Source organism: Triturus cristatus, chromosome 5_1 (genome assembly GCF_964204655.1).
Source record: "Triturus cristatus chromosome 5_1, aTriCri1.1, whole genome shotgun sequence".
NCBI classification, from domain to species: domain Eukaryota; kingdom Metazoa; phylum Chordata; class Amphibia; order Caudata; family Salamandridae; genus Triturus; species Triturus cristatus.
Window position 1 is genome coordinate 802,583,204 of NC_140587.1, and position 22,657 is coordinate 802,605,860.

Below are 22,657 nucleotides of genomic sequence, written 5' to 3' on the forward strand. Positions count from 1 at the left end.
ACACTTTTTCAAACAACTGCAACAGCTACAGGTTAGCCCCCGCTTGGGAAGTATACTGCTATATAGTCTATGCAAAGCATGTGATCTACAGCTCACATGCCTCGAATGGATAATGTTACTCACCCAGTAAGCATCTGTTCTTGGCATGTAGAGCTGTAGATTCGCATGCGCCCACCCGCCTCCCCGAGTACCTATAGTTGCAGTTTCTTACTTTACATACATACGCATGGACATCTCTGTTCTACACTTACTAACTCCATTCTCACCCTATGTGGGAAAACAATCTAAGAATGGAGTCGATGCCCATGCGCACTATCACCGAAAGGAGAAGCCACCTTACCTCATGACTGGAAAGACTATACAGACGCGGGTAGAGTTATTGCGCACAAGGGGAACCCGAAGGACGGTTTTGAACCGGAGCGCGGCAACACACGTCCTAACCCGATGGCGGAAAAAAACAATCTAACAATGGAGTCGATGCCCATGCGCACCATCACCGAAAGGAGGCGTCACCTTACCATGTGACTGGAAAGACTTCTTCGAAGAAAAACAATTTGCAAACATCCGGACCCAACACTAGATGGCAGGAGTATGCAAAGCATGTGAATCTACAGCTCTACATGCTACATGCCAAGAACAAACGCTTACTGGGTAAGTAACATTATCCTTCTAGTTCTTTACATCCCAGGCATGGTTAGACCCAACCCTAGATCGTCAAAATGATTAACTCGTGAGCCCATACAGTATGGGTGCTCCCAGTCTTGTGTGGGCACATGACAGTGAAAATGTTGAAAGCTACCGGCGACTTTCGACATAAAAGCTGTTGACATTGCTGGCATTCCCCCATGTGGATGCTTTTGAATTCTAGCCCCTTTTCAGCACCAGTAGCCCTCTTGCAAAAACGTTACCACAAGTTTGAGTGCACACTAAACTTTTTCCAGAGTGCTGAATTTCAAACTACTGAACGTTTCCTGGAAAGCAACATTTTGTCAACTAGCTATTAGTATCAACTAGCTATTAGTATCCATAATCCTCCTCTTGGTAACATGAATTTTTGGGACTGTTTTTGCTGGATACTCCGTCACCTTGGCTCAAACCTATTGAGGTATCTAGTTTCCAATGGCAGACCTATCTCCACCAACTTTTAACATTGCTGCATACTGGCTGATGGCACTTCTGAACCATTGACTTGCAAAAGTGAACAGAGCCTGTATTAATCCCAATAGTTCGCGAAGACTGCCAGGAGCACATGAACGTATTATTTGGGATAATTTCTGCCCAAGAAGGTGCTAGGATCTTCTGGTGCTACGGGGCCTCTTTATTTAACTATCATGAGTTCTTTTATTGTGATAAAAAATGGTTCGAGGCATGTGAGCTGTAAATCACATGCTTTGCATAGCCCACCATCTTGTGTTGGGTCCGGATGTTTGCTCTTTGTTTTGTTCGAAAAAGTCTTTTCCATTCACGAGGTAGGTGACTCCTCCTTTCGGTGATAGTGTGCATGGGAATTGGCTCCATTGTTAGTTTTTTTCTACTATCTGGTTCTGATGTGAATTTCTGCGCTCCGGTTCGGCACCGTTTCTCGGGTCGCGCAATCTACTACCCTCGATAGTATTGTTTCTTGATCGCGCTTCCCATTCTCCGTGTATCGTTTCCACTCAAAGAACTTCTATTGGAATACTCATGAAGGGCCGTTGGGCCTACACGCGCAAGGCTCGCTAGCAGTCGATGGAACGGACTCCATTCAAACACTGTCCCGGGTGTTGCACCAAATTTCCACGCACCAACCTGCGCGAAGTGTGCAACCTCTGTTTATCCTCGGAACACGACGAGAAAGATTGCGACGCGTGCCGATCGTTTTGATCGAAGAAGACGCTCCGTGATCAACTGGCTCAACGCCTCAAGATGCAACACCAAGGCAGCTCCGTACCGGACATCTTTGGCGGTGATTCCGATCAAGAAAAACACAAGCTCAAGGAGCCGAGGAAGAAGAACATCTCTGTGTCCGAGGCTGACTCCAACATGGAAGAAGAGGAGCAAGTTACACCGGGTCAGCGTACCGTGAGTACAGAATCCCCTTGCCCCAACAACACAAGACCAAAAAGGCTCCGGCCCTTCCTCTGCCTGCGGGCCAAGGACGGCACCAAGAAAACGTTTCGAGTGCCCCGTCGCCGGTGCCGAAACATGAGGTGAAGCTTTCCAGCTCGGGCTCGAGTCGTCCCCATGCCGGCGCCGTAAAGACATCCTTGGCGCTGAAATCCAAGGATGTTGTGGTCCACGTTCCATCTTAATCAAAGACTAAAACTTCGGTAACAACGAATTTTTGATGCCGAAAGCGTCGAGCAAAGATAAAAAGACTCCACCAAAGGAGCCTCGGTCCGATCTTCCACCTTCGGATCCGAAACAGAAGTAACTGGTTATAAACCCATGAAACTTCAGAATGTTAGATATGCCGATGTAGATCTGCGTCAATCCGCGCCAAATAACAGATGGTAAAGCGCGCGCTGCGCGCCTGAATATATTGTTTTATAACATCGCCATCATAGCAATAGCCATAAGGAGCTAAAGAATCATGGCTACCTGAGGAAGGCTGAACGCCGAAACGCGCGTAGATCCAATAAAGCCATGCTTTAAATTAACATTTTTTTGTTGATATCAATTGTAATTGATTAACTAAATTAAATAGAGCCATATTCAAAAAGGTTTTTCTTTGGCCAAGATTGAACAGAATGAATTTGCCCAATGAATAATGATTTAGTATTTACAAGAGTAATAGTTCATATAAGAAAAAATACTGAAAGAGACAAGAATTGTCATTTTGTATATATGTACATAAAAGAAGAAATTTGATAAATAATAAAATAAAAATAGATAAATCATTGAGTTGTGTCTAGGGTTATAATTACAACATAATGCACAGCTCCATATATATTGGTTTTTGTTAGTTTTTTTTTTTCAGCACATTTTGCTTTGTTTGAATAAGTTTCCAATATATATATTTTCAAATATATACTGGTTATAAACCCAGACACTGGTCATATCCATGCCAAATTGCCTGAGAAAAGGAAAATGGTCCAACAGGAAGAGTACCAAATTCCCCTGAAGAGAAAAAATGTGGGTTCTAACCCTTCACCATCATATATTCCACCTTCTTCACCCACTAATCCTCAATTACTCATCACACCCAGTAATTCACCACCACCACTTTCCCCTGATCCACAGGATCAAGGGAATGGGAATGGGGATGAGGATAGGCCACAGGATGTTGACCCACGGGAGGATTACAACACTGACCCACACACGGACAATGACTCTGACCTATATCTGTCCAGACCATCACCCCCTGACGACAATATAGGGTATATTGAGCTTCTTAACAGGGCTGCTCATTATCATGGAGTGGAACTGGATAAGGAGGTTTTAGAGGAGAACTTCTTGTTTGAGACCCTAAATACTTCTCAAATAACTACCCATACACTGCCAATTCTTAAGGGGATGCTTAAACACTCAGATGACGTTTAAAAAGATCCTGTAAGGGCAAGAATCATCAAGCCTAAAATTGAGAAGTAATATAAACCGGCACCTACTGACCCTGCTTACATCAAGGGTCAGCTGCCCCTAGACTCTCTTGTGGCTTCCAATGCTCGCAAGAGAGCTAACTCACAGACCACAGATGAGGTCCCTCCTCCTGATAAGGAGTCCAAGTTAATTGATGCTTCTGGCAAAAGGGTAACCTCACAAGCGGCTAATGAAAATCTGGCAAGCTATAGTGCTGGTAAGTTTCAATTCTGTGAAGGACACGGAGGCGAGAATTATGCCTTCTTCCTTCACTTTATTTTCACAGCAGCACATTTTTTCAACAATAACAAACTACATTTCCCATGAACAATAGAGAAGCCAAAAAGTCTCAACTGGAGTCCTTCATTGTTGTCCGCACTCCAGCAACCCAACCTAGTCCCTTCATGCTGTTTCCTCTTCTCTTTCTTCGCGCGAACCATTTCCTGTCTGATTTCACGCCTCTTGTTTGGAGCCATCAGAGGACTGAGCTGGAACCGATTTAAATTACAGAACAACCAATAACAGCTCATGATCAAGATCATCACATAAAAAGGCAACACAGTTCCAAAGTCCCATGAACAGATTACTTACACCAGAACGGGGAGGGTCCACATCTTCAGAGGTCTTTGGGAGGGATAATCCTCACCTCCGTGTCCTTAATAGAATTGAAACTTACCAGCACTATAGCTAGGCAAATTTTCATTCTATGTCAGGACCGGAGGCTCAGATTATGCCAGTTCAATGCTTGTCGGTTACTAACCGTGCCACCTCTAGCACAGGTTTGAAATAAAACCTCTTAAAGGTAGAGTCAGAGGACCAGTCGGCAGCGCGCATCAGATCTTCCAAACGCGCTCCTAGAGAAAAAGTCTTAGAGGCCATCATCCCTCTCGCAGAGTGGGCCCCAAACTGCTTTGTATCAATCCCCGCCTCCTGCATCACCCAACGCACCCATCTGGCGATGGTCAGCGATGAGACCGCTCTGTACGGTTTGCGTAGCGCGATGAGCAGTTGCTTCTCATCTGGAGGGCGAGTTTCCTCGGTCAAATCTTCATACTCACGGAGGCACTGCACCACACACAGTTTATGGGAATCTTGGAATGCTGGGTATGAGATGACCCTGGTATTACACTTGGTCCTTCTACTCACCGTAAACAATACCCCCTCCGGGTTAAACACTCTGGCTGAGATGTTCAAGGCCCGTATGTCTGAGACTCACCTGCACGAGACCAGCATAAAGGCATTGTCAATTTGGCTGTCACTTCCTTACGGGACAGAAACCTATTCGGTTGTCAGGAAAGAAGAAGGTTCAACACTAGGTTCACGTCCCATAGGACCGAATCCCTGTGAGGAGTTGGCAAACCAACGGGTGCCCCTTCACTGGGGAACCCTGCACAGTGCCATGACCTGCTGAAATCGCAGAGAGGAAGGTGTTAATTGAGCGGTAAGCCAAGTCGTCTTCCGCTAAACCTGCTAGGAAATTGAGGATGTAGACTACGTCTACCCCCACAGGATCGACACTTCGTCGCACACACCAACTACGCCATCTAGTCCATGCTGATCGGTATCTCTTGGTCTCGCGGTCTGCTCATGCCTTGGCAAGCAAGTTCTCAGCCTGTCCCGAAAAGGCCTGGGAGCGACCAGCGACGCCGGAGATCCGCCAGGCCTTCAACCTCGACGTCCCCTCTACGACCAGCCGATGTGGAATGAGATTGGGATTGAGGAGAATGTAAGGAAAGTGGGGGAGTCAGATTGGAGAATCCCAAGAAAGTTCCACGGCCGCGGAACTTCTGTCCCCTGGTGGGATAGAACGTGTTGAAACGGGCATTGTCTTGATATTGCCCATGCCCGGAGCCTTGCCTCCTGTCAGGGTTGGAGGAGACCCGGCCTGACGAGCGGTGCCTGCCACGACCGGCCCCTTGGAAAGCCCGGGGAGTAAAGACCCTTATGTTCAACTGGGCTTTGTCCAGTGAGGTGAATGTTGCCACGAACTTGCCCAGCTCTTTGACAAACAGGTCGCCAATAAGCCCCCATGGGCCACCGATTACGGCTTCCGAAGAAGCCTGGTCCCCCAATTTTGGGTCCACCTTGATCAGGAGAGAATGCCGCCTCTCCATGGAGTGCGCACAATTAGCGTTCCCCAAAAACACAATAGCGCGCTGCACCCAGCCTGAGCGCACTTTTTGGAGAAATTAGGATACCGGAGGCCTTGGTCTCGTAGGCCATGTCAAGGGTTTTGGTCACAGGACCCACTGCATCCAATACCTTGTCCTGGCATGAGCGCCAGGACAGATCACTACCCTTCTTAGGGTCCCTCAAAAACTTTGCCAGGAATGTTGCCATCTTCGGGTCTATTTCGGGCGTTAGGGCAACCTCCGCTTCCAAACTGGGACGGGGGCACTGCGCCTGAAGGTGGTTGCGAGCGTCCTTCACCATTGGCTTGCGCAGACGCCTCGCTACAAACTGGGCTACCTTGTCCCCCGGTCTCCGGTCTATTGATCTAGGGTGAACAATATCGTCCGGATCCAGCAGGTCTCAGACCCCCCACCCCTGGGGCAGGAGTGGCGGTTGGGAGCCAAGGCCTAGAGGGACCTGCTTCCTCACCTGTGTCACCAGGGGAATCGCCATGGTCTAGGCGGTCTGGGTAAGCGGTACGCGCAGGTGTCTTCTGTGTGCAGTCTGTGGGGGGTGCGGGCTCTGGTTGCGGGGCACCTGCGCTAAGAAAGCCTGCTTTAAAGGGGCAAAAGCATTCATGTCAGCCCCTTGGGAGCATTGCTTCTTGGCGGGGGGAGGGGACGACCGTCAGGCAGAGGCACCTGTGGGAGACCAAGGGGTAGCTGGCGCGGGAGCAGCCCATTTGGCTCACTCTTTCGCAATCTGCACTGACAGGCGCTGCTCTAAAGGCTCTATGGCTTGATTAACAGCCCTGTAGATGGAGTCATCCATCGCCTGATAAAAGACATCGCCCCGGGGAGGTATGACAAAGGATCCTCCTCCTGTAACTGATCCTGCTCCGACTGCATGGCTAGTTAAGTACTCAGCCGCAGATAGCACACTGGAGCAACAGGCAGCACGGTGCTGAAAGCACTACTTTTGGGACACAGAGTGGCACACAATTAGCGGGCAAAGCCCAGGGGCACCACTGCCCTCTCAAATGCAGGGCAGCCACCCGGGACAGTGTCCCACAGGTACCACACTGTGCAAATCACGACCCCGCAGGGTGTTAAATCACAAACCAAGTACAGACCCTCACAAGGGCGTTCAGTCACACAAACGGGGGCAATACAGATCCAAACGGGCATCAAACCGGGTGGCAGGGGCCAAGGCTGAGCACTCACAGGGGCAGCTCTTGTCAGCACTCTAATGCCAGTGCCTGACTCGCGCTGCCCATAGAGAGTGCCCTACGCCCCCTGACGACGGGAGGACCTCACCGCACCTCAAAGGGGAAAGCCAGTCATGTAAGGTACGCCCAAAGCGTCCCGCAACCTAACGGGAATTTGAAAATCAGAAGTATATGCAAGCGCTACAAAACACCATTCGAGACAGCTTTTCATAACCCCCAAACCAGGAGAAAGAAAATAAATTGACTTATCTTGCTGCTGATCAGCGAAGAAAGAGGAAACGGGGTGAAGGGACTGCTGGGTTGCTGGAGTACGGACAGGGAGGAAGGACTCCTGTTGAGACTTTTTGGTTTCCCTATTGTTCATGGGAAATGTAGTTGGTTATTGTTTGAAAAATGTGCTGCTGTGAAAATAAAAGCGAAGGAAGAAGGCATAAACTGAGCCTCCGGTCCTGACACAGAATCACTGGCGCATCGCTAATGCTCAGGCTTTGTTAGCCAGGTATGAAAGGGCTCATTATGATGAGTTAGAAAAACTCATGCAATTCCTGCCTAATGAACAGAAGTCTAAGGCAAATGATCTCATTCAGGAAGGCAAACTTATCACCAATACCTCTATCAAGTGTGCCCTAGACGCAGCAGACACAGCAGCGCACGCAGTAAACACCAGCGTACTGCTACGCAGACATGCATGGTTGAGAATTTCAGGTTTCAAACCTGAGGTACAGTCCTGTGACTGGGGGTGAATGTTTTGCCAATGTGCAACATTCCGTCCATCATCTTGTGTGTTATACAGTCTTCTATACACAACCAACCATTTGACAAAGAGCACCTCTTTGGTCCAGCAGTTGACACCTTGCTGGAAAAAATGAAAAAAGATACTGAAGCCGTAAAGTCCATGGGGGCTTTGCAGCTACCTGCCAATAGGGATTCCTTTCGTCACTCCGTTTACAGGGGTGGCTCCAAAAAATATTTCTACAGAAAATCCCTCCTCCTCTTACAAGGGAAACAACCAATCGCCCTCATCAAGAGGCTATTTCAGAGGAGGGTTTAGAGGAAACAATGGTAAGGGAAGAGGCAGAGGTAGAGGCAACTCCACACGCACTTCCTCTGCAAATAACAAGCAGTGACTTCCTTCTGCTACCCCGATCATTCCACTCCTGTCGGGGGACGTCTCTCACAATTTACCCATGTCTGGAACACAATCACCTCAGACAAATCGGTTTTACAAATTATCCAATATGTTTACTGCCTGGAACTTACAGACACTCCCCCAAACATTATTCCAAGATCACACGCAATGTCACAAGAACATCTTAGCCTTATAAAGCAAGAAGTTCTCTCTCTGTTGCAAAAGGAGCTATAGGACCAGTTCCATTAAATATCAAGGGGCAGGGGTATACTCCCTTTTCTTCTTGATTCCCAAGAAGGATGGCTCTCTCAAGCCTATACTAGGCCTCGGAGAACTAAATCTATACATTCATTCGGACCACTTTCACACGGTCACACTCCAACAAGTGCTCCCGCTCCTTCCACAAGGCGATTTTCTGGCCACTCTGGACTTAAAGGACGCCTATTTCCATATTCCAATGGACCCAGCTCACCGCAAGTACCTCAGGTTCGTGGTAGCAGGCCAGCATTATCAGTTCAAGGTGCTCCTATTCAGAGTTACTACCGCACCCAGGGTTTTCACCAAATGCCTGGCAGTAGTCGCAGCTCATCTACGAAGACAACACATTCATGTCTTCCCATACTTAGATGACTGGCTCATAAAAGCCAGCTCGCCACAAAGCTGTTTACGTCACACTCACAAAACAGTGCAGTTGCTCCACGATCTTGGATTCACAGTAAATCTGTCCAAGACCCATCTCCAACCATCCAACACATAAATGTATTTGGGAGCCACTATATATATACAAAAGGCTCTGGCCTACCCCAATCTGTCCAGAATCCGCAATATGCAGACTCTACTCTCTGTTTCAACCTCAACACTCATTACCAGCTTGAGTGTTCATGCAGTTACTAGGGATGATGGCGTCTTGCATTCTGATAGTCCCTTATGCAAGACTCCACATGCGTCCCCTTCAGGTGTGTTTTTCACGTCAGTGGAACCAGGCTCAGGGTCTCCGATCTCATCCAGTGTTGGTGGACAGCCACACCCATCGCTCTCTGCAGTGGTAGAATACACAAAAACGTTCAAAAGGGCGGCCCTTCATCGACCCGTTTCCACAGATAGTGCTAACAGCAGACGCATCGCCCACTGGTTGGAGAGCTCATCTCCAGACGCATACAATTAAGGGCATATGAAGCCTGCAGCAAACGCAGCTTCACATAAATCATCTAGAGCTGCTAGCGATTTTTCTAGCGCTCAAAGCGTTTCAAGTACATCTAGTAGTCAAAGCTGTCCTGATCTGCATAGACAACATGACAGCTATGTACTTCATACCAAAACGGGGGGGACACACTCTCCAGCTCACAACTAGCACAGACCATCTGGAAATGGGCTAAACACCACAAAATGTACCTCTTTGCAGAACACCTCTGTGAGAAGGTGGCCTGATGTATGCTGTCCACTAGTTCTAGTGGGCACCCTGTATTAGTCCAAACAACCCCTTATGGTGATAGGTTAAAGACAACCTTATGTGAAAGCTATCCTAGTGGTAGCTATGGAGAGCAGCCTTCAGGCTAAGTCTTGAAGGAATGTAAAGCAGCTTGTTTTACCAGTCTATAATCTCTTGAATGATCAAATTAAAAGACAACCACACCAGGTATATATTCAAAATATATGTATTTAAGATAATACACACCCCTCTAGTCTCTTTATGAGACTGGAGTTTGAAGTACTTCAGTTACAAGTGTTTAAGCATCAGTAAAAGCACAAATACACGTTTGGGCCCTAGGGGCGTACCAAAACATATACTAAAATAGTGGTATAAGAACCACGACTGAAATAGGCAAGGTGCCTGTTACCTCTAGAATCGCTGGGACCCCAAGGAACCACCCAAGGTAGTGACACAGGGGACCCATGGGAGCCGTATGCAGTGTGGAATCAACCGCAGGTTCCTATTACTTTCTATGGGGAATGTCGCGGTTGGAATTTTAAAGATTAGGGACACTTCATATCGAACTTGGACCAAACCCTTTTGGACTTAGACAGTTCTAGGGCTAGCACCCTCGAGAGTACCGGAGTACTTGAGTTACCTCACCCAGGGAAGCCGGGTGCATAGGTGTCTGTTGATGTCGGGTCGCGTCGTCGATTCCAATGGAAGCCTGCAAAGAACTGCTGCTGCCGTGAAGAGAAGTGTCCGGGGAGATCCAAGCCTGGATCTAGGATGTAAGGAACCTGAAAGCAGAGGGGACAGAGTCTGGGTCACTGGCCAGTGACCTAGGGCAGGATGGACCAATTCCCACAGATGTCTGGTGTTTCAGGTGAGTTGATGGGTGTCTTGACTCTTCAGCCACGAGGTCCAGGAGGTGTTGACGAAGTCCACGAGCCAGATTTGAGCTGTCCCACGAAGTCTGTCGAGTGCTGCGGTGTCGGTGACCAGGAAGGACCCAACAAGCCTCAGGAAATCAGAGAAAGGACTGCGGTGCAGACCAGCAAAGGTCTGATGGACTCACCCAGCAAGGGTAAGTAAGAGCAAGTCTGGAGCAACCAGAAAAGCACCAGTAGAAGTGGAGTTGCCTTCGTGGGGACCTGCTAGCCAACGGGCTAGTAATCGCGAAGGAGCCTCGAGAGGTCGCACTTGGAGCTGGCCCACGGGTCACTCGTTGAGTGGAGGCCAACAATCTTCGGTGCAGGAGGTCCTCAAGGCTGGGGCCCCTTGGAGCCCAAAGCACAACTTCGAGGATGGCCGGGAAGGTGGTGTTGCTGCAAAAGTTCACGGTGTCCAGGGGTCACGGTTCCACGTTACCCACGATAGCCACGGGCCTCAGCTTTGCTGTGGAGTCAGGGTAGCCTCGGGGAAGTCTGGAAATCCACCTCTGGGGATGCAGAGACTTCGGTGTCCGGCGGGAGCTTCAGTAATGCAGACCGGTCAGTTGCTTCTTTGGTGCCTGCCAAGCAGGGGAGTCACTCCTTGACCCCAAGGGAGATTTCGTCTGTCTTCTAGTCGTGATAGAAAGTCGAAGGTCCAGGATATATGTTTCAGAGGTTCGTCCAGAGTAATCTAAAGTCCTAGGGACTGGATTCCTATACTTATACTAAGTTTAGGGGATGGACTAACTCTAAGGCTCCACCTATGGGTGGGCCTGGGGTGGGGGTGGTTACACCCCTTCCTCTTTGTCCAGTTTCGCGTCAGAGCAGGGGCTGAGTGCCCCTGCAACCGGTTTGAACTGGGCTATGCACAGGGACACCTTGTGTGCCCCAGGCAGTGTCTCAAAAGCATTCTGTGAATGCACCTACCCTGCCCCAATACACATCAGCCTGTTTGGGGAGGTGGTTACACCTCCCTGTGACAGGAAAACTATTGTCCAGGTCTCCCCTGCTGGAGTTTCGGTCAGCAACAGGAGGCCAGACCCGTGTCTGTGGCAGTGGCATCCTTTTTGTGATGCCAGGGCTTTGAAAGAATTTAACCGGGTTAAGCCAGTGTGAACATGTCTCTCCCTCTAGAAGGGTGGAATGCTACCCCCCCCCGCCAGAACTTGCACTCTGCCTTCAGGATTGTCAAGGCCTGCCATAGGAGTGGCTTATAGGTTTATATGTGTCTGTATAAGGTAGTGATATAGGTAGCCTATACCACAGTAAGGGGTGCAAGCACACCCTTATCCAGGCTGCAGTAGCAGACCTGTGGTGTCATTTTGGAGTGCTTCCCAGGGGTGGCATAATACATGCTGCAGACCCTGGTAGGCCTCTGAGGTACCTATTTATTTATTTATTTATTTATTTATGTAGCTTATAAAGCGCACAGCTACCCCCGGAGGGGTGTCCCGGCGCTAGAACCTGAGTCTTAGAGGGGAGAGAAGGAACAACAGGGGGAGTGGCATGATAAATCAGAGTCTGGAAAAGAGCCAGGTTTTGAGTCTGGCCCGGAAGATAGATTCGGAAGGGCAGAATCTGAGATCGACTGGCAGGGAGTTCCATAGTTTTGCAGCAATGACACTGAATCCTCTGCCGCCCATTCTAGATAGTCTAAAGCGGGGAGAGATCAGAAGGCGAAGGTCATTGGATCTCAGAGATCTGATGGACCGGGATATTGAAACTCGTTTTTTTAGGTAGTTTGGTCCGCGATCATTAATGGCTCGGTGAGTCAGAGTGAGGATCTTAAACTGAATACGGCTGGCCACAGGTAGCCAGTGCAGTTCCTTACGATATGCGGCAACTGACTGACGATAAGAAATATTGCCAATCAGCCTCGCCGCCGCATTCTGGACAATCTTCAGCCGGTCAATCAGGTATTGGGGAGCTCCGGCATAGAGGCTATTAGCATAGTCCAGATGGGACGTGATGAGAGCGTGAGTAACTGTCCGGCGGGAATCCAAAGGGAGGTAGGGGAGGATTTTCCTGATCATGCGTAGCTTCAGGAAGCAGGCAGAGGTCACTTTTTGAATCTGAGTCTTACATGATAGGGAGTCATTGAAATGGAAGCCCAGGTTACGGGCCGAATGGACGGGAAGGGGAGCGGGAACGAGTGCCGTGGGCCACCACCAGGAGGAGGGGATGGAATTTTTCTGGTTAAAAAACAGCACCTCTGTTTTGTCTGCGTTGAGTCTTAGATGGTTTTCAGACATCCAATCACTGATGTTGTTAAGGCACCGGCGGAAGTTAGAGAACGCGGAGTCGGAGTGGCCCCTAAAGGAGAACACTAGCTGAGTATCATCAGCATAAGAGACCACCCTGACTCCGTAGGACTCCACCACGCCGGCCAGTGGGGCAAGATAAATGTTGAAAAACAGAGGGCTGAGGGCCGAGCCCTGTGGCACACCGCAAGATAAGGGTTTTTCCTCCGATCTGAAAGGTCGCAATAGCACCCTTTGACTTCTTCCAGAGAGGAAGGACTCGATCCAACTGATGGCAGTGCCGCCAATGCCCATATGCCGAAGTCGGTCGAGGAGGATGGAGTGGGAAACCGTATCGAATGCCGCGGACAGGTCGAGGAGGACCAACATGGCCTCCTCGCCTCTGTCCACGCACTCCCGAATGGTCTCCGAGACCTCCAGCAGAGCCGTCTCCGTACTGTATCCCGCCCGAAATCCAGATTGCGAGTCGTGCAGTAGTAAGTTGTTCTCCAAGTACTCCGAGAGTTGCAACTGCACGGCTTTTTCCAAAACCTTAGCAGGTTTGGAGAGGAGGGAAATAGGGCGGTAGTTGGAGAAAACAGTGGGATCGGCATCTGCCTTTTTTAGAATTGGGATCACCAAGGCTTCCTTCCAGGTGGTAGGGAAAAAGCCATGGTGCAGAGAGGCATTCCAGACGGAGAGGAAAGGGTCGGCTAGCAGGGGGGCCAGTTCACCCATAATTTTGGCCGGAACGGGGTCAGAGGGTGCACCAGACTTGCAATGAATAAGTAGTCTGATAGCATCCTCCTGGACAAGTTTATTGAAGGTAAGGAGGGACGAAGAGGGAGGGGGATCGGTAGAAGGAGGCCGAGGCATTGGCCCTTTAGGGAAGGAAACGCAGAGTCTATCGATCTTATCGAGAAAAAAGTCCGAGAGTCCTTCACATAGTTTCTGGCTAGCTGAGACCTGAGTGGTCCTGGCCGGAGGGGTAATGAAATCTTTAACGATGGAGAAGAGAGTTTTTGAAGAGTTTTTGGCTTTGGTAATTTGGACCGAGAAGTGATCTTTCATGGCTGCTTTTTTATGTTTGAGAAATTTTTTCAAGGCCGCCTTATAGGCAAGCTTAGCTTCAAGATCGTAATTTAGTCTCCACTTCCGTTCAAGTGCTTTACAGCTACTTTTTTCCTCGCGGAGGGAGGTGGAGAACCAGGGAGCGGAAGGACGGGATCTAGTGGAAGTGATGAGTTTCTGGGGGGCAATGAGGTCAATAGCGTTGATGAGGGCGGAGTTGAGCCTAGCGATATTAGAGTCGATGTCCGGGGATAGATGGTCCGTCTGGAAATGAAAGATCGGGTCCAGGGAAGCGCAAGTGACTTTGTGCCACTTCCTTCCCAGCTCTTTCCTGGGCACAGGAGGGATAGATTTACGGTCTAAGGCCAAAGAAAAAGGGATAAGGTAATGATCGGACCAGGTAAGAGGAAGGGAGGGGGAGACGGTGATCGTGGGGAAATTAGCGAAAATAAGGTCCAGGGTGTGACCCGCCACATGAGTAGGACCAGTGACAAGTTGAGTAAAATTAAGGCTGTCCATGATTTCCAGTAAATTATTCGCTTTTGAGCAGAGGGAATTATCGACATGAAGGTTAAAATCACCTAGAGCTAAAAAGTATTGATGTTTCAGGGCTAGATCAGCTAACTGGTGAGTGAGAGCGGTAAGAGAAAGAGAAGCCGCCGAGGGGGGGTTGTAGACTAGAGATCCAGCAAGAATAACAGCCGCGGAATCGGATACTGAGAAATAGAGGGCTTCAATGATACCAATGTTGGTAAGTTTGGTAATGGTCAGCTGAAAATAAGATTTAGAGATGATTGCTAATCCGCCTCCCGATTTTCCCCCTGCACGATTAACACATTTTATGTCATAGCCTGATGGAATGGCTAGATAGATGTCCGGAGAGGAGGAGTCAGTCATCCAAGACTCAGTGAGGAATAAAATGTCCCACTCCTCGGAGGAAATCAACAACCAGATGTCGTTGGCATGACGGGGGAGAGACCGGCAGTTAACTAAGCCTGCTTTCAGCGTCCGATGATTAGGGGTTGAGAGCTGCGGCATGGGATAAGGTAACGAATGGGAAAGGAAGGGCGGGAGAGTGAAGTTGCATTGAGGGCAATGAAATGGAGCTGATTCAAGATGGATAGGGTTGCAGGGGGTAGTGGCCGCACAGAGGAAAGGATTAAGAGAGTGGAGCTGGGAGTTAGTCCAGCACACACGTGCGGAATCAGCAGCATGGACAGGGGGACAGGCCCTGGGCCCGGTCCAGGCCCGGACGGGCCCAGACGGGCTTGCCTTTGGCGCGCCTTCGGCGCGCAAACGGCGCGCCCGCTGCGCCCGTCCGCTGCGCTTCCTGGCGAGGCACATGAATTATACCTAAGAGGGAGGGCGTCACGGGGGCGTGGCCAGCTGAGGGGGCGTGTCTAAGGACGCGCCTCGCCCTCTGTGATGTCGAAGAAGGGATCGTTGCAGCGCTGAGAACGCTGTTCAAGAGCAGGGGTGAGTAGGTCTTTAGTAAAAACACACAATCAAGTTTTTAAAAAAAGCGTAGGGTTCACTCCCGGCTTCCGCCTCAGGAGACTTACAGTTCTATAATGCCGCGCTGTCAGCTGTGCGCGCTATTTGAAGTGATAACAGGGGGCGTGGCCAGCTGAGGGGGCGTGTCTAAGGACGCGCCTCGCCCTCTGTGATGTCGAAGAAGGGATCGTTGCAGCGCTGAGAACGCTGTTCAAGAGCAGGGGTGAGTAGGTCTTTAGTAAAAACACACAATCAAGTTTTTAAAAAAAGCGTAGGGTTCACTCCCGGCTTCCGCCTCAGGAGACTCACAGTTCTATAATGCCGCGCTGTCAGCTGTGCGCGCTATTTGAAGTGATAACAGGGGGCGTGGCCAGCTGAGGGGGCGTGTCTAAGGACGCGCCTCGCCCTCTGTGATGTCGAAGAAGGGATCGTTGCAGCGCTGAGAACGCTGTTCAAGAGCAGGGGTGAGTAGGTCTTTAGTAAAAACACACAATCAAGTTTTTTAAAAAAGCGTAGGGTTCACTCCCGGCTTCCGCCTCAGGAGACTCACAGTTCTATACTGCCGCGCTGTCAGCTGTGCGCGCTATTTGAAGTGATATCAGGGGGCGTGGCCAGCTGAGGGGGCGTGTCAAGGACGCGCCTCGCCCTCTGTGATGTCGAAGAAGGGATCGTTGCAGCGCTGAGAACGCTGTTCAAGAGCAGGGGTGAGTAGGTCTTTAGTAAAAACACACAATCAAGTTTTTAAAAAAAGCGTAGGGTTCACTCCCGGCTTCCGCCTCAGGAGACTCACAGTTCTATAATGCCGCGCTGTCAGCTGTGCGCGCTATTTGAAGTGATAACAGGGGGCGTGGCCAGCTGAGGGGGCGTGTCTAAGGACGCGCCTCGCCTATGCCCTAGGTACATAGTATACCATATACTATGGGCTTATAAGGCACTCCAGAATCCAATTAGATATGTACCTAATGTACATGGAAACCATTTTAGAGAGGAAGCAGCTAGGCTGTGTTCCTGATTAGCAGGGCCACAGCCGGACTAAAGTCGAAAAACAGTGAAACACCAGCAAAAAGTGGGAGTACCCATGTGAAGCAGATCCTACTCTCCTACAACCTCCCTGGAGTAAATAATCAGATTGCAGATCTGCTCAGTTGTCAAAGACAACAGATTCACGAATGGGAACTCCACCCTTAAGCTCTCCTCCCATTCTACCAAATGTGAGGCTTTCCGGACATAGATCTGTTCGCCACAAATATAAACGCAAAATGCCCAAACTTCCCATCCATGCATCCACACCCATTGACCACAAGCAATGCACTATGGATGAATTGGTCAGGGATATTTGCCTACGATTTTCCGCCTCTTTCACTCATTCCATTAGTGGTTCGGAAGCTCAGACAGGCGTCCGTGACACTAATCCTAATTGCTCCCACATGGGCCCTGCAACCCTGGTTCACAACACTATTGGAGCTCTCAGTAGTTCCTCACCAAAAACTACATTTCACTCCCAATCTTCTCACTCAGAGCCATGGAAAGATAAGACATCCAGATCCCAGTCATCTCAATCTTGCGATCTGTCTCCTGAAATCTTAGAGTTTGGCTTCCTTAATCTACCGCCAGACTGCATGAACATGATCAAAGAGGCCAGACGTCCTACCACAAGAGCATGCTGTGCAGATAAGTGGAAGAGATTTCTGATATACTGCAATAACAATCAAATCGATCCGTTGGTCCCTTCTGTCCAAAATATCATTTGCTATCTATTACATCTGCAGCGTTACAATTTAGCGTACTCTTCCATACCCTTACATTTTGCTGCAATAGCTGCATACCTAGAGAGCAGTCTCTCTTTAGAGTGCCTGTCATTAAAACATTTATGGAGGGACTTAAAAAAATCATTCCTCCAAGACTTCCAACTGCTCCAGTGTGAAATCTCAACATTGTCCTTACCAGACTGATGGGTCCACCCTTTGAGCCATTGCATAGATGTGAACTGCAATTTATAACTTGGAAGGTAGCTTTCTTCATAGCTATCACATCACTGAGGAGAGTAGGTAAGCTTCAGGCACTAACCATAGAAGAACCATTTTTACAGGTACACCAAAACAATGTGGTTCTTAGGACCAACCCTAAATTCCTACCAAAGGTCATTTCTGCCTTTCATATCAACCATTCTGTTGAGTTGCCTGTGTTCTTCCCTCAAGCAGATTCTGTGGCAGAACGTGCTCTGCACACTTTAGATGACAAAAGAGCAGTACTTTACTATATAGAAAGGACAAAACCTTTCAGAAAGACAAAACAACTGTTTGTCACTTTTGCGCCACCACATAAAGACAATCCTATATCAAAATCAGGCATTGCCAGGTGGATAGTCCAGTGCAGTCAGGCATGCTATACAAAGGCAAAACTAAAACTGACAATTCCCCATAGAGCGCACTCCACACGCAAACTAGGGGCTTCCATGGCATTTTAAGGAAATATACCCATAGATGACATCTGCAAAGCTGCAACATGGTCTACACCTCACACATTCACAAAACACTATTGTGTAGATGTGTTAGCAAGACAGCAAGCTAGTGTGGGCCAGGCAGTTTTACGCACACGATTTCAGACGACTGCAACAGCTACAGGTTAGCCACCGCTTTGTGAGAACTGTTATATAGTCTATGCAAAGCATGTGATCTACAGCTCACATGCCTCGAACGGAAAATGCTACTTACCCAGTATGCATCTGTTCTTGGCATGTAGAGCTGTATATTCACATGCGCCCACCCGCCTCCCTGGGTACCTATACCTGTTGCAGTAATATCTTACTTAGATACATATATACATGAACATCATTTACTACTCTCACTAACTCCATTATCACCCTCTACGGCAAATAATCTGACAATGGAGCCGATGCCCATGCGCGCTATCACCTGAAGGAGGAGTAACCTATCTCATGACTGGAAAATAATTCTTCGAACAAAACAAGGTGCAAACATCCGGACCCAACACTAGATGGCGGGCTATGCAAAGCATGTGAATCCACAGCCCTACCTGCCAAGAACAGAAGCATACTGGGTAAGTAGCATTGTCCTTCTCTCTGTGATTTGCTCTGACTGGCTGTTAACATAATATACTGCTATTTCTTGTGCCAAATAGTGTATGGGTGTATATGAATTCCAACCTTTCTGCCACTTTCTTGAGTATTTATTTACTGCTTGCCAAAATACCTTTGGTGAGTCAAGTGACTGTTGCATTCCAATCCAGTAAGAAAGATATCCTCCTAGTGATATACATTTTAGAGCGTATCCTTTTTATCTGTTTGCTAAAGACACTGTCCGTGAGTATGTATAGCATACAACAGTTGACTTAATACAGGTTATTTGAGTTTTTGTCAACAATTATGAAACCCCTTTTTAAATACAATGACAGATGAAAAAGTTACAAGGACCTTTTGATGATTTTTGTAGCTCTTTCTGAACTTGGGGTTCTACTACCGTTTGACTTATTGCCTTTCTTGTTTCTTATGCCAGTTTTTACCTTTTGACTTTTGCGGTGGAACTGAAAAAGCTGCCAATTGAAAATTAATTGTTACAATAAAGTAAAACCTTGAGCATGACGTCCGTACATTTTTATATTTGTGTGATAATTTACCATTTAAATTGTAAGCAGTGCTGTTTCTTTTTGACAGAATTTCAACTTAAAGGTAATTCTACCCGGATTGCAGGAAGACACTCAGTTCTTGAAAATAAGGCTGCTGCCAGGTAATCCTTTTCATATATGTGCATTTGTGTAATTGCACATTCCCATTCTTTGCATTGTTTGCTCCATAAACATCCACCCTCTAGGTATACCCTAATGTCTACTTACATACTCTTTTTCATTTATCTGTGTGATACTTATTGAATATTTTTTTCCCAGTAACCTTAATGCAGTGACAGTAAGCTGATTTTACTTCATCTATGCTGGATTTACTTGTGTATTGTCAGATGAACTTTTAGTTATAGGGCGTTCAGCCTGCCCTGTTCATCCACTGGTTTATTGTTGTCTGTGAGAAGCTGGCTTAGTTATATGGTGCTCACGGTTGTAAGTGTAGCACCCTTGACTAATCCAGACAACTCTTATGGTGATTTTAGTGGTCTTAGATAACCTTAGAAAGCTCTCTAAGTGGTAGCTGTGGATAGCAGCCTTCAGGCTTAGTCCAGAAGGAGTGTAAAACATCTTGTTTTACCAGTACGTAATCTTTTGGTATAGGTTAAGTGAAAAAGAATCACACAGTGTAGTTATGAAAATAGGTTATTTTATTACAAACACTTACTAACACAATGTATTATCTCCTACCCGGAGATATAACCACAATACACACAATGCTTAGGGAATAGAGCACTTAAGTAGCAGAAATACACAGTGGTCTCCAGGGAGAGACCAACCATATACTAAAATAGTGAAATGCGAACCATGACTGAAGACAAGAATAGACCCAGAAGACGGAGAAGAGCCGGGGACCCAAGGAACCACCCACGGTGAGTATCCAGAAACCCCACGTAGTTCGTGTGCAGAGTGGTTTTAAAGAAAAGGACCTTTCCCAGCAGATCTGTTAAATATTGGTTCCCCTGTTTGAGAGTCACCGAGCCCCTATCCCCAAGGCGGTGGATGTGTTAAAAAAAAAAAAAGGTTAATTCAGGTCCTCCAGAGGGGATAAAGGCTCAAATGAGTTGCGTGTTGGTACGGCGAATGATGAGCTATTCAAATGCTGGGTTTTGTTAAATGCCATATTTGCTCCTGGTAGCACCGAAGCCCTATAAAAATAACCATACAATACCGCCTGAATGCAGCTCGGGGATAAACAATGACATTGCTGTTCAAAGGAATACAGAAGGAATTTTACCAGTGAGGTAGTTCAGAAGTTAATAATCACACAGTCTCCGCTTTTCTCCTCTACGTCTGAGCCAATCAAGGGGGTCTCCTGACCATTCTTATTTCAGACGGTAAACTGTGAGCTTCCCTGCTTTGCCTCTTAACCAGTGAATTGATTTATTCTTTTAGCAATAAAAATCCTCTTTTCTGTTTAGGGAAAGAGGAGGGACATTCTTCAGCACCAAAACATATGGGGTATATTCCGGGGGGAATTGGGGGCAATTTTGTCCCCTTAACGTTTACTTCATCCAATGGTCTGCCCTTTCCGCTGCCATTTGCCGAACTGGCTTTCTTTATTGCTAGGTTAATTATACATGAGAGCTAGCCCAAGAGCATTCGATGAATTTGGCAAAGCCAATTCATTGGGAAGTAACCCACCCCCGCCCCCTCCCCGAAATATACTACGGGTGTTAGGAATATCAGGGAGGGTAGCTTTAGATAAAGGGCCTGTACAAAGAGCAGCATGCAAAGCCATAGACAAATAGTCAGTAGGGAGGGGCGGATTCATGTTTAGTTTGACATCAATTGACCAGAAGCAGACAAAAACTAGAGTCAAACTTACTATCTAAAAAGGCCTTAAATTCTCTACAGATATTTTTCATCTGGGCCTAGAGAGAATCCCCAGTTACTGTGTCTGTAATAGGCTTTGGAGCGAGATTGTGAGTGCATGGCCTCTTGGACTTAGTCCCCGGGACAGCCTTCTTCATTTTTCCCACTGGGTGTCTAGTTTTGGGACCATTGTGCTGAGGTGTCTCTTCCACTGGAGGTGCTGTCATCAACAGGGCATTTGTAGCTGCTGGTGTTAATGGGCCCAGACTCTGTTCTGCAGCGGGAAATATAATTTTGACGCTCTGGCTCAGAATTTTAGCTTCCATTAAAGGTGATGCAGAACTTAAGAGAGATTGTGAGGGGATGAAAGTGATAGGCGGAACTCCACAAGTTTAATTTCCTTGTCAGTAGCTCCAACCACCCTTTTTAGGAACCCATTGAGTGTAGCCCCTGGGGCCCCCGGAGGTATGACTGGGGTTTTATGCTTTCTCATATTAACGAAATGTTGCGGGGGAAATGGTAATATTTTAAAAGTATCTTGAAAGCAGATGAAAGGGGGTGACCCAGACTGGTCTACTCCGGTGTGGATTGCTATCCCTTGGCCCGGGCTTTGCTAGGGTGTGTCCCACACTGCGGGGCTCCCAAATAAGCTTTATTGCGATCTCCTCAATGCACCACAGGCGTGGTGGGGCTGCGTCCTGCCCTGGAGCAGCCGGGGTCATGCAGTCTCTCACAAAGTCAGCGCCGGTATCCCACGCTGCAGGGCTTCCAAATGCGCTATATGGCGCTCTCCTCAATGCAACACAGGTGCGGTGGGACTGCTTCCGGCCCTGGAGCAGCCTGGGACATGCAGTCCCTCAAAAAATCAGTATATCCTTTCATATGCTCTGATTTAAGATTAATATCAAGCACTGAACTTGTTTCATTCATGCTTACTTCACTAGTAACAATTTCTGAATCCATGTTACTGTCACAGTTTGTTTTATTGGAATAAAATTTAGACTGAAATGACAATTGACCATGAGACATATCTGTTTCACCTTTATATGCCTTTGCTATGTTCAAAATCCTGCTGAATGGGAACTGTATTGTTCAAATTTCCCTAAAACATTCCTTTTTAACAGTACATAAGTATTCCCCAGTTTTAATAATTATTGAGGGGCATCAAAGTTAGGATATCCATTGACTATTAAATCTGGTTCCTTCAGTATAACCCAGTCACCTTTTGGATTTGTTTAAGCTTAGTGTGAAACTTCTTGTCCTCATTTTCCTCATATTTTGCTTGCTTTTTTTTCTTCTTTTTTTGTGTGAACATTTGATGTAACAATTTCCTTATCAGCTCTTTGCAAACTGCATTTCTCAACCATCCAAGGCAGGAACATTTTACTATAAGCAATTCTGCCCCATAACAATTCAAAGGGGGCAATGACAGTTGAAGAATGCGTGGCATTGAGATAAACCCACAATTTGCTATGCAGGTACTCCTCAATTACCTGATTGGTGTCAATAGTGGTTTGGACACCTTCTTGAATAAACCTATTGTCCCATTCTACCAGTTCATTAGATTGCAGTGAATACAAAGCGACTGTGTAATGGATTATGCTGAACTCTTTGCCAAAGGCTTGTCCTCCATTCAAATTTTAGGTACCCCTTCTAACACAAACACACTTTTAAAAATCTAATGGTTACCTCAGTAGTTATTTCTTTTACACACTTGTAGTAACTCCAATTTAAGATGATATCAATAACCACAATTATATACCTTTGTTTCACTTAAAACATCTGGAGGGACCTGAAAAATCATTATCAATTTATCACCTGGTATCTTTGGTATAATGACCTTATTTAGTGAGGTTTTCTTAACTTGCCAACACTCACAACATGTACTGATATATTTCTCTAGCACACTATCCATTTCCGTCAACCATAAGGGGTTTCTAAGAATTTTCTTGGTAGCTGTGATGCCTAATGAACTTGTTCTTAAAAGTATTGGGTGGTACAAACAAACTACCTCTCAAACTAATGCCAGAT

At 47.4% G+C, this 22,657-nt stretch overlaps 1 protein-coding gene across 1 annotated transcript in view; it reads left to right on the plus strand.

The window, feature by feature from the left end:
• Window positions 1–22,657, plus strand: part of SMCHD1 (structural maintenance of chromosomes flexible hinge domain containing 1) — a 1,955,900-nt gene that overhangs the window by 595,762 nt on the left and 1,337,481 nt on the right. The window contains exon 22 of the mRNA XM_085605822.1: window positions 18,852–18,924. Within this exon, the coding sequence (XP_085461948.1) occupies window positions 18,852–18,924 (73 nt within the window). The remainder of the gene's footprint in view (window positions 1–18,851; window positions 18,925–22,657) is intronic.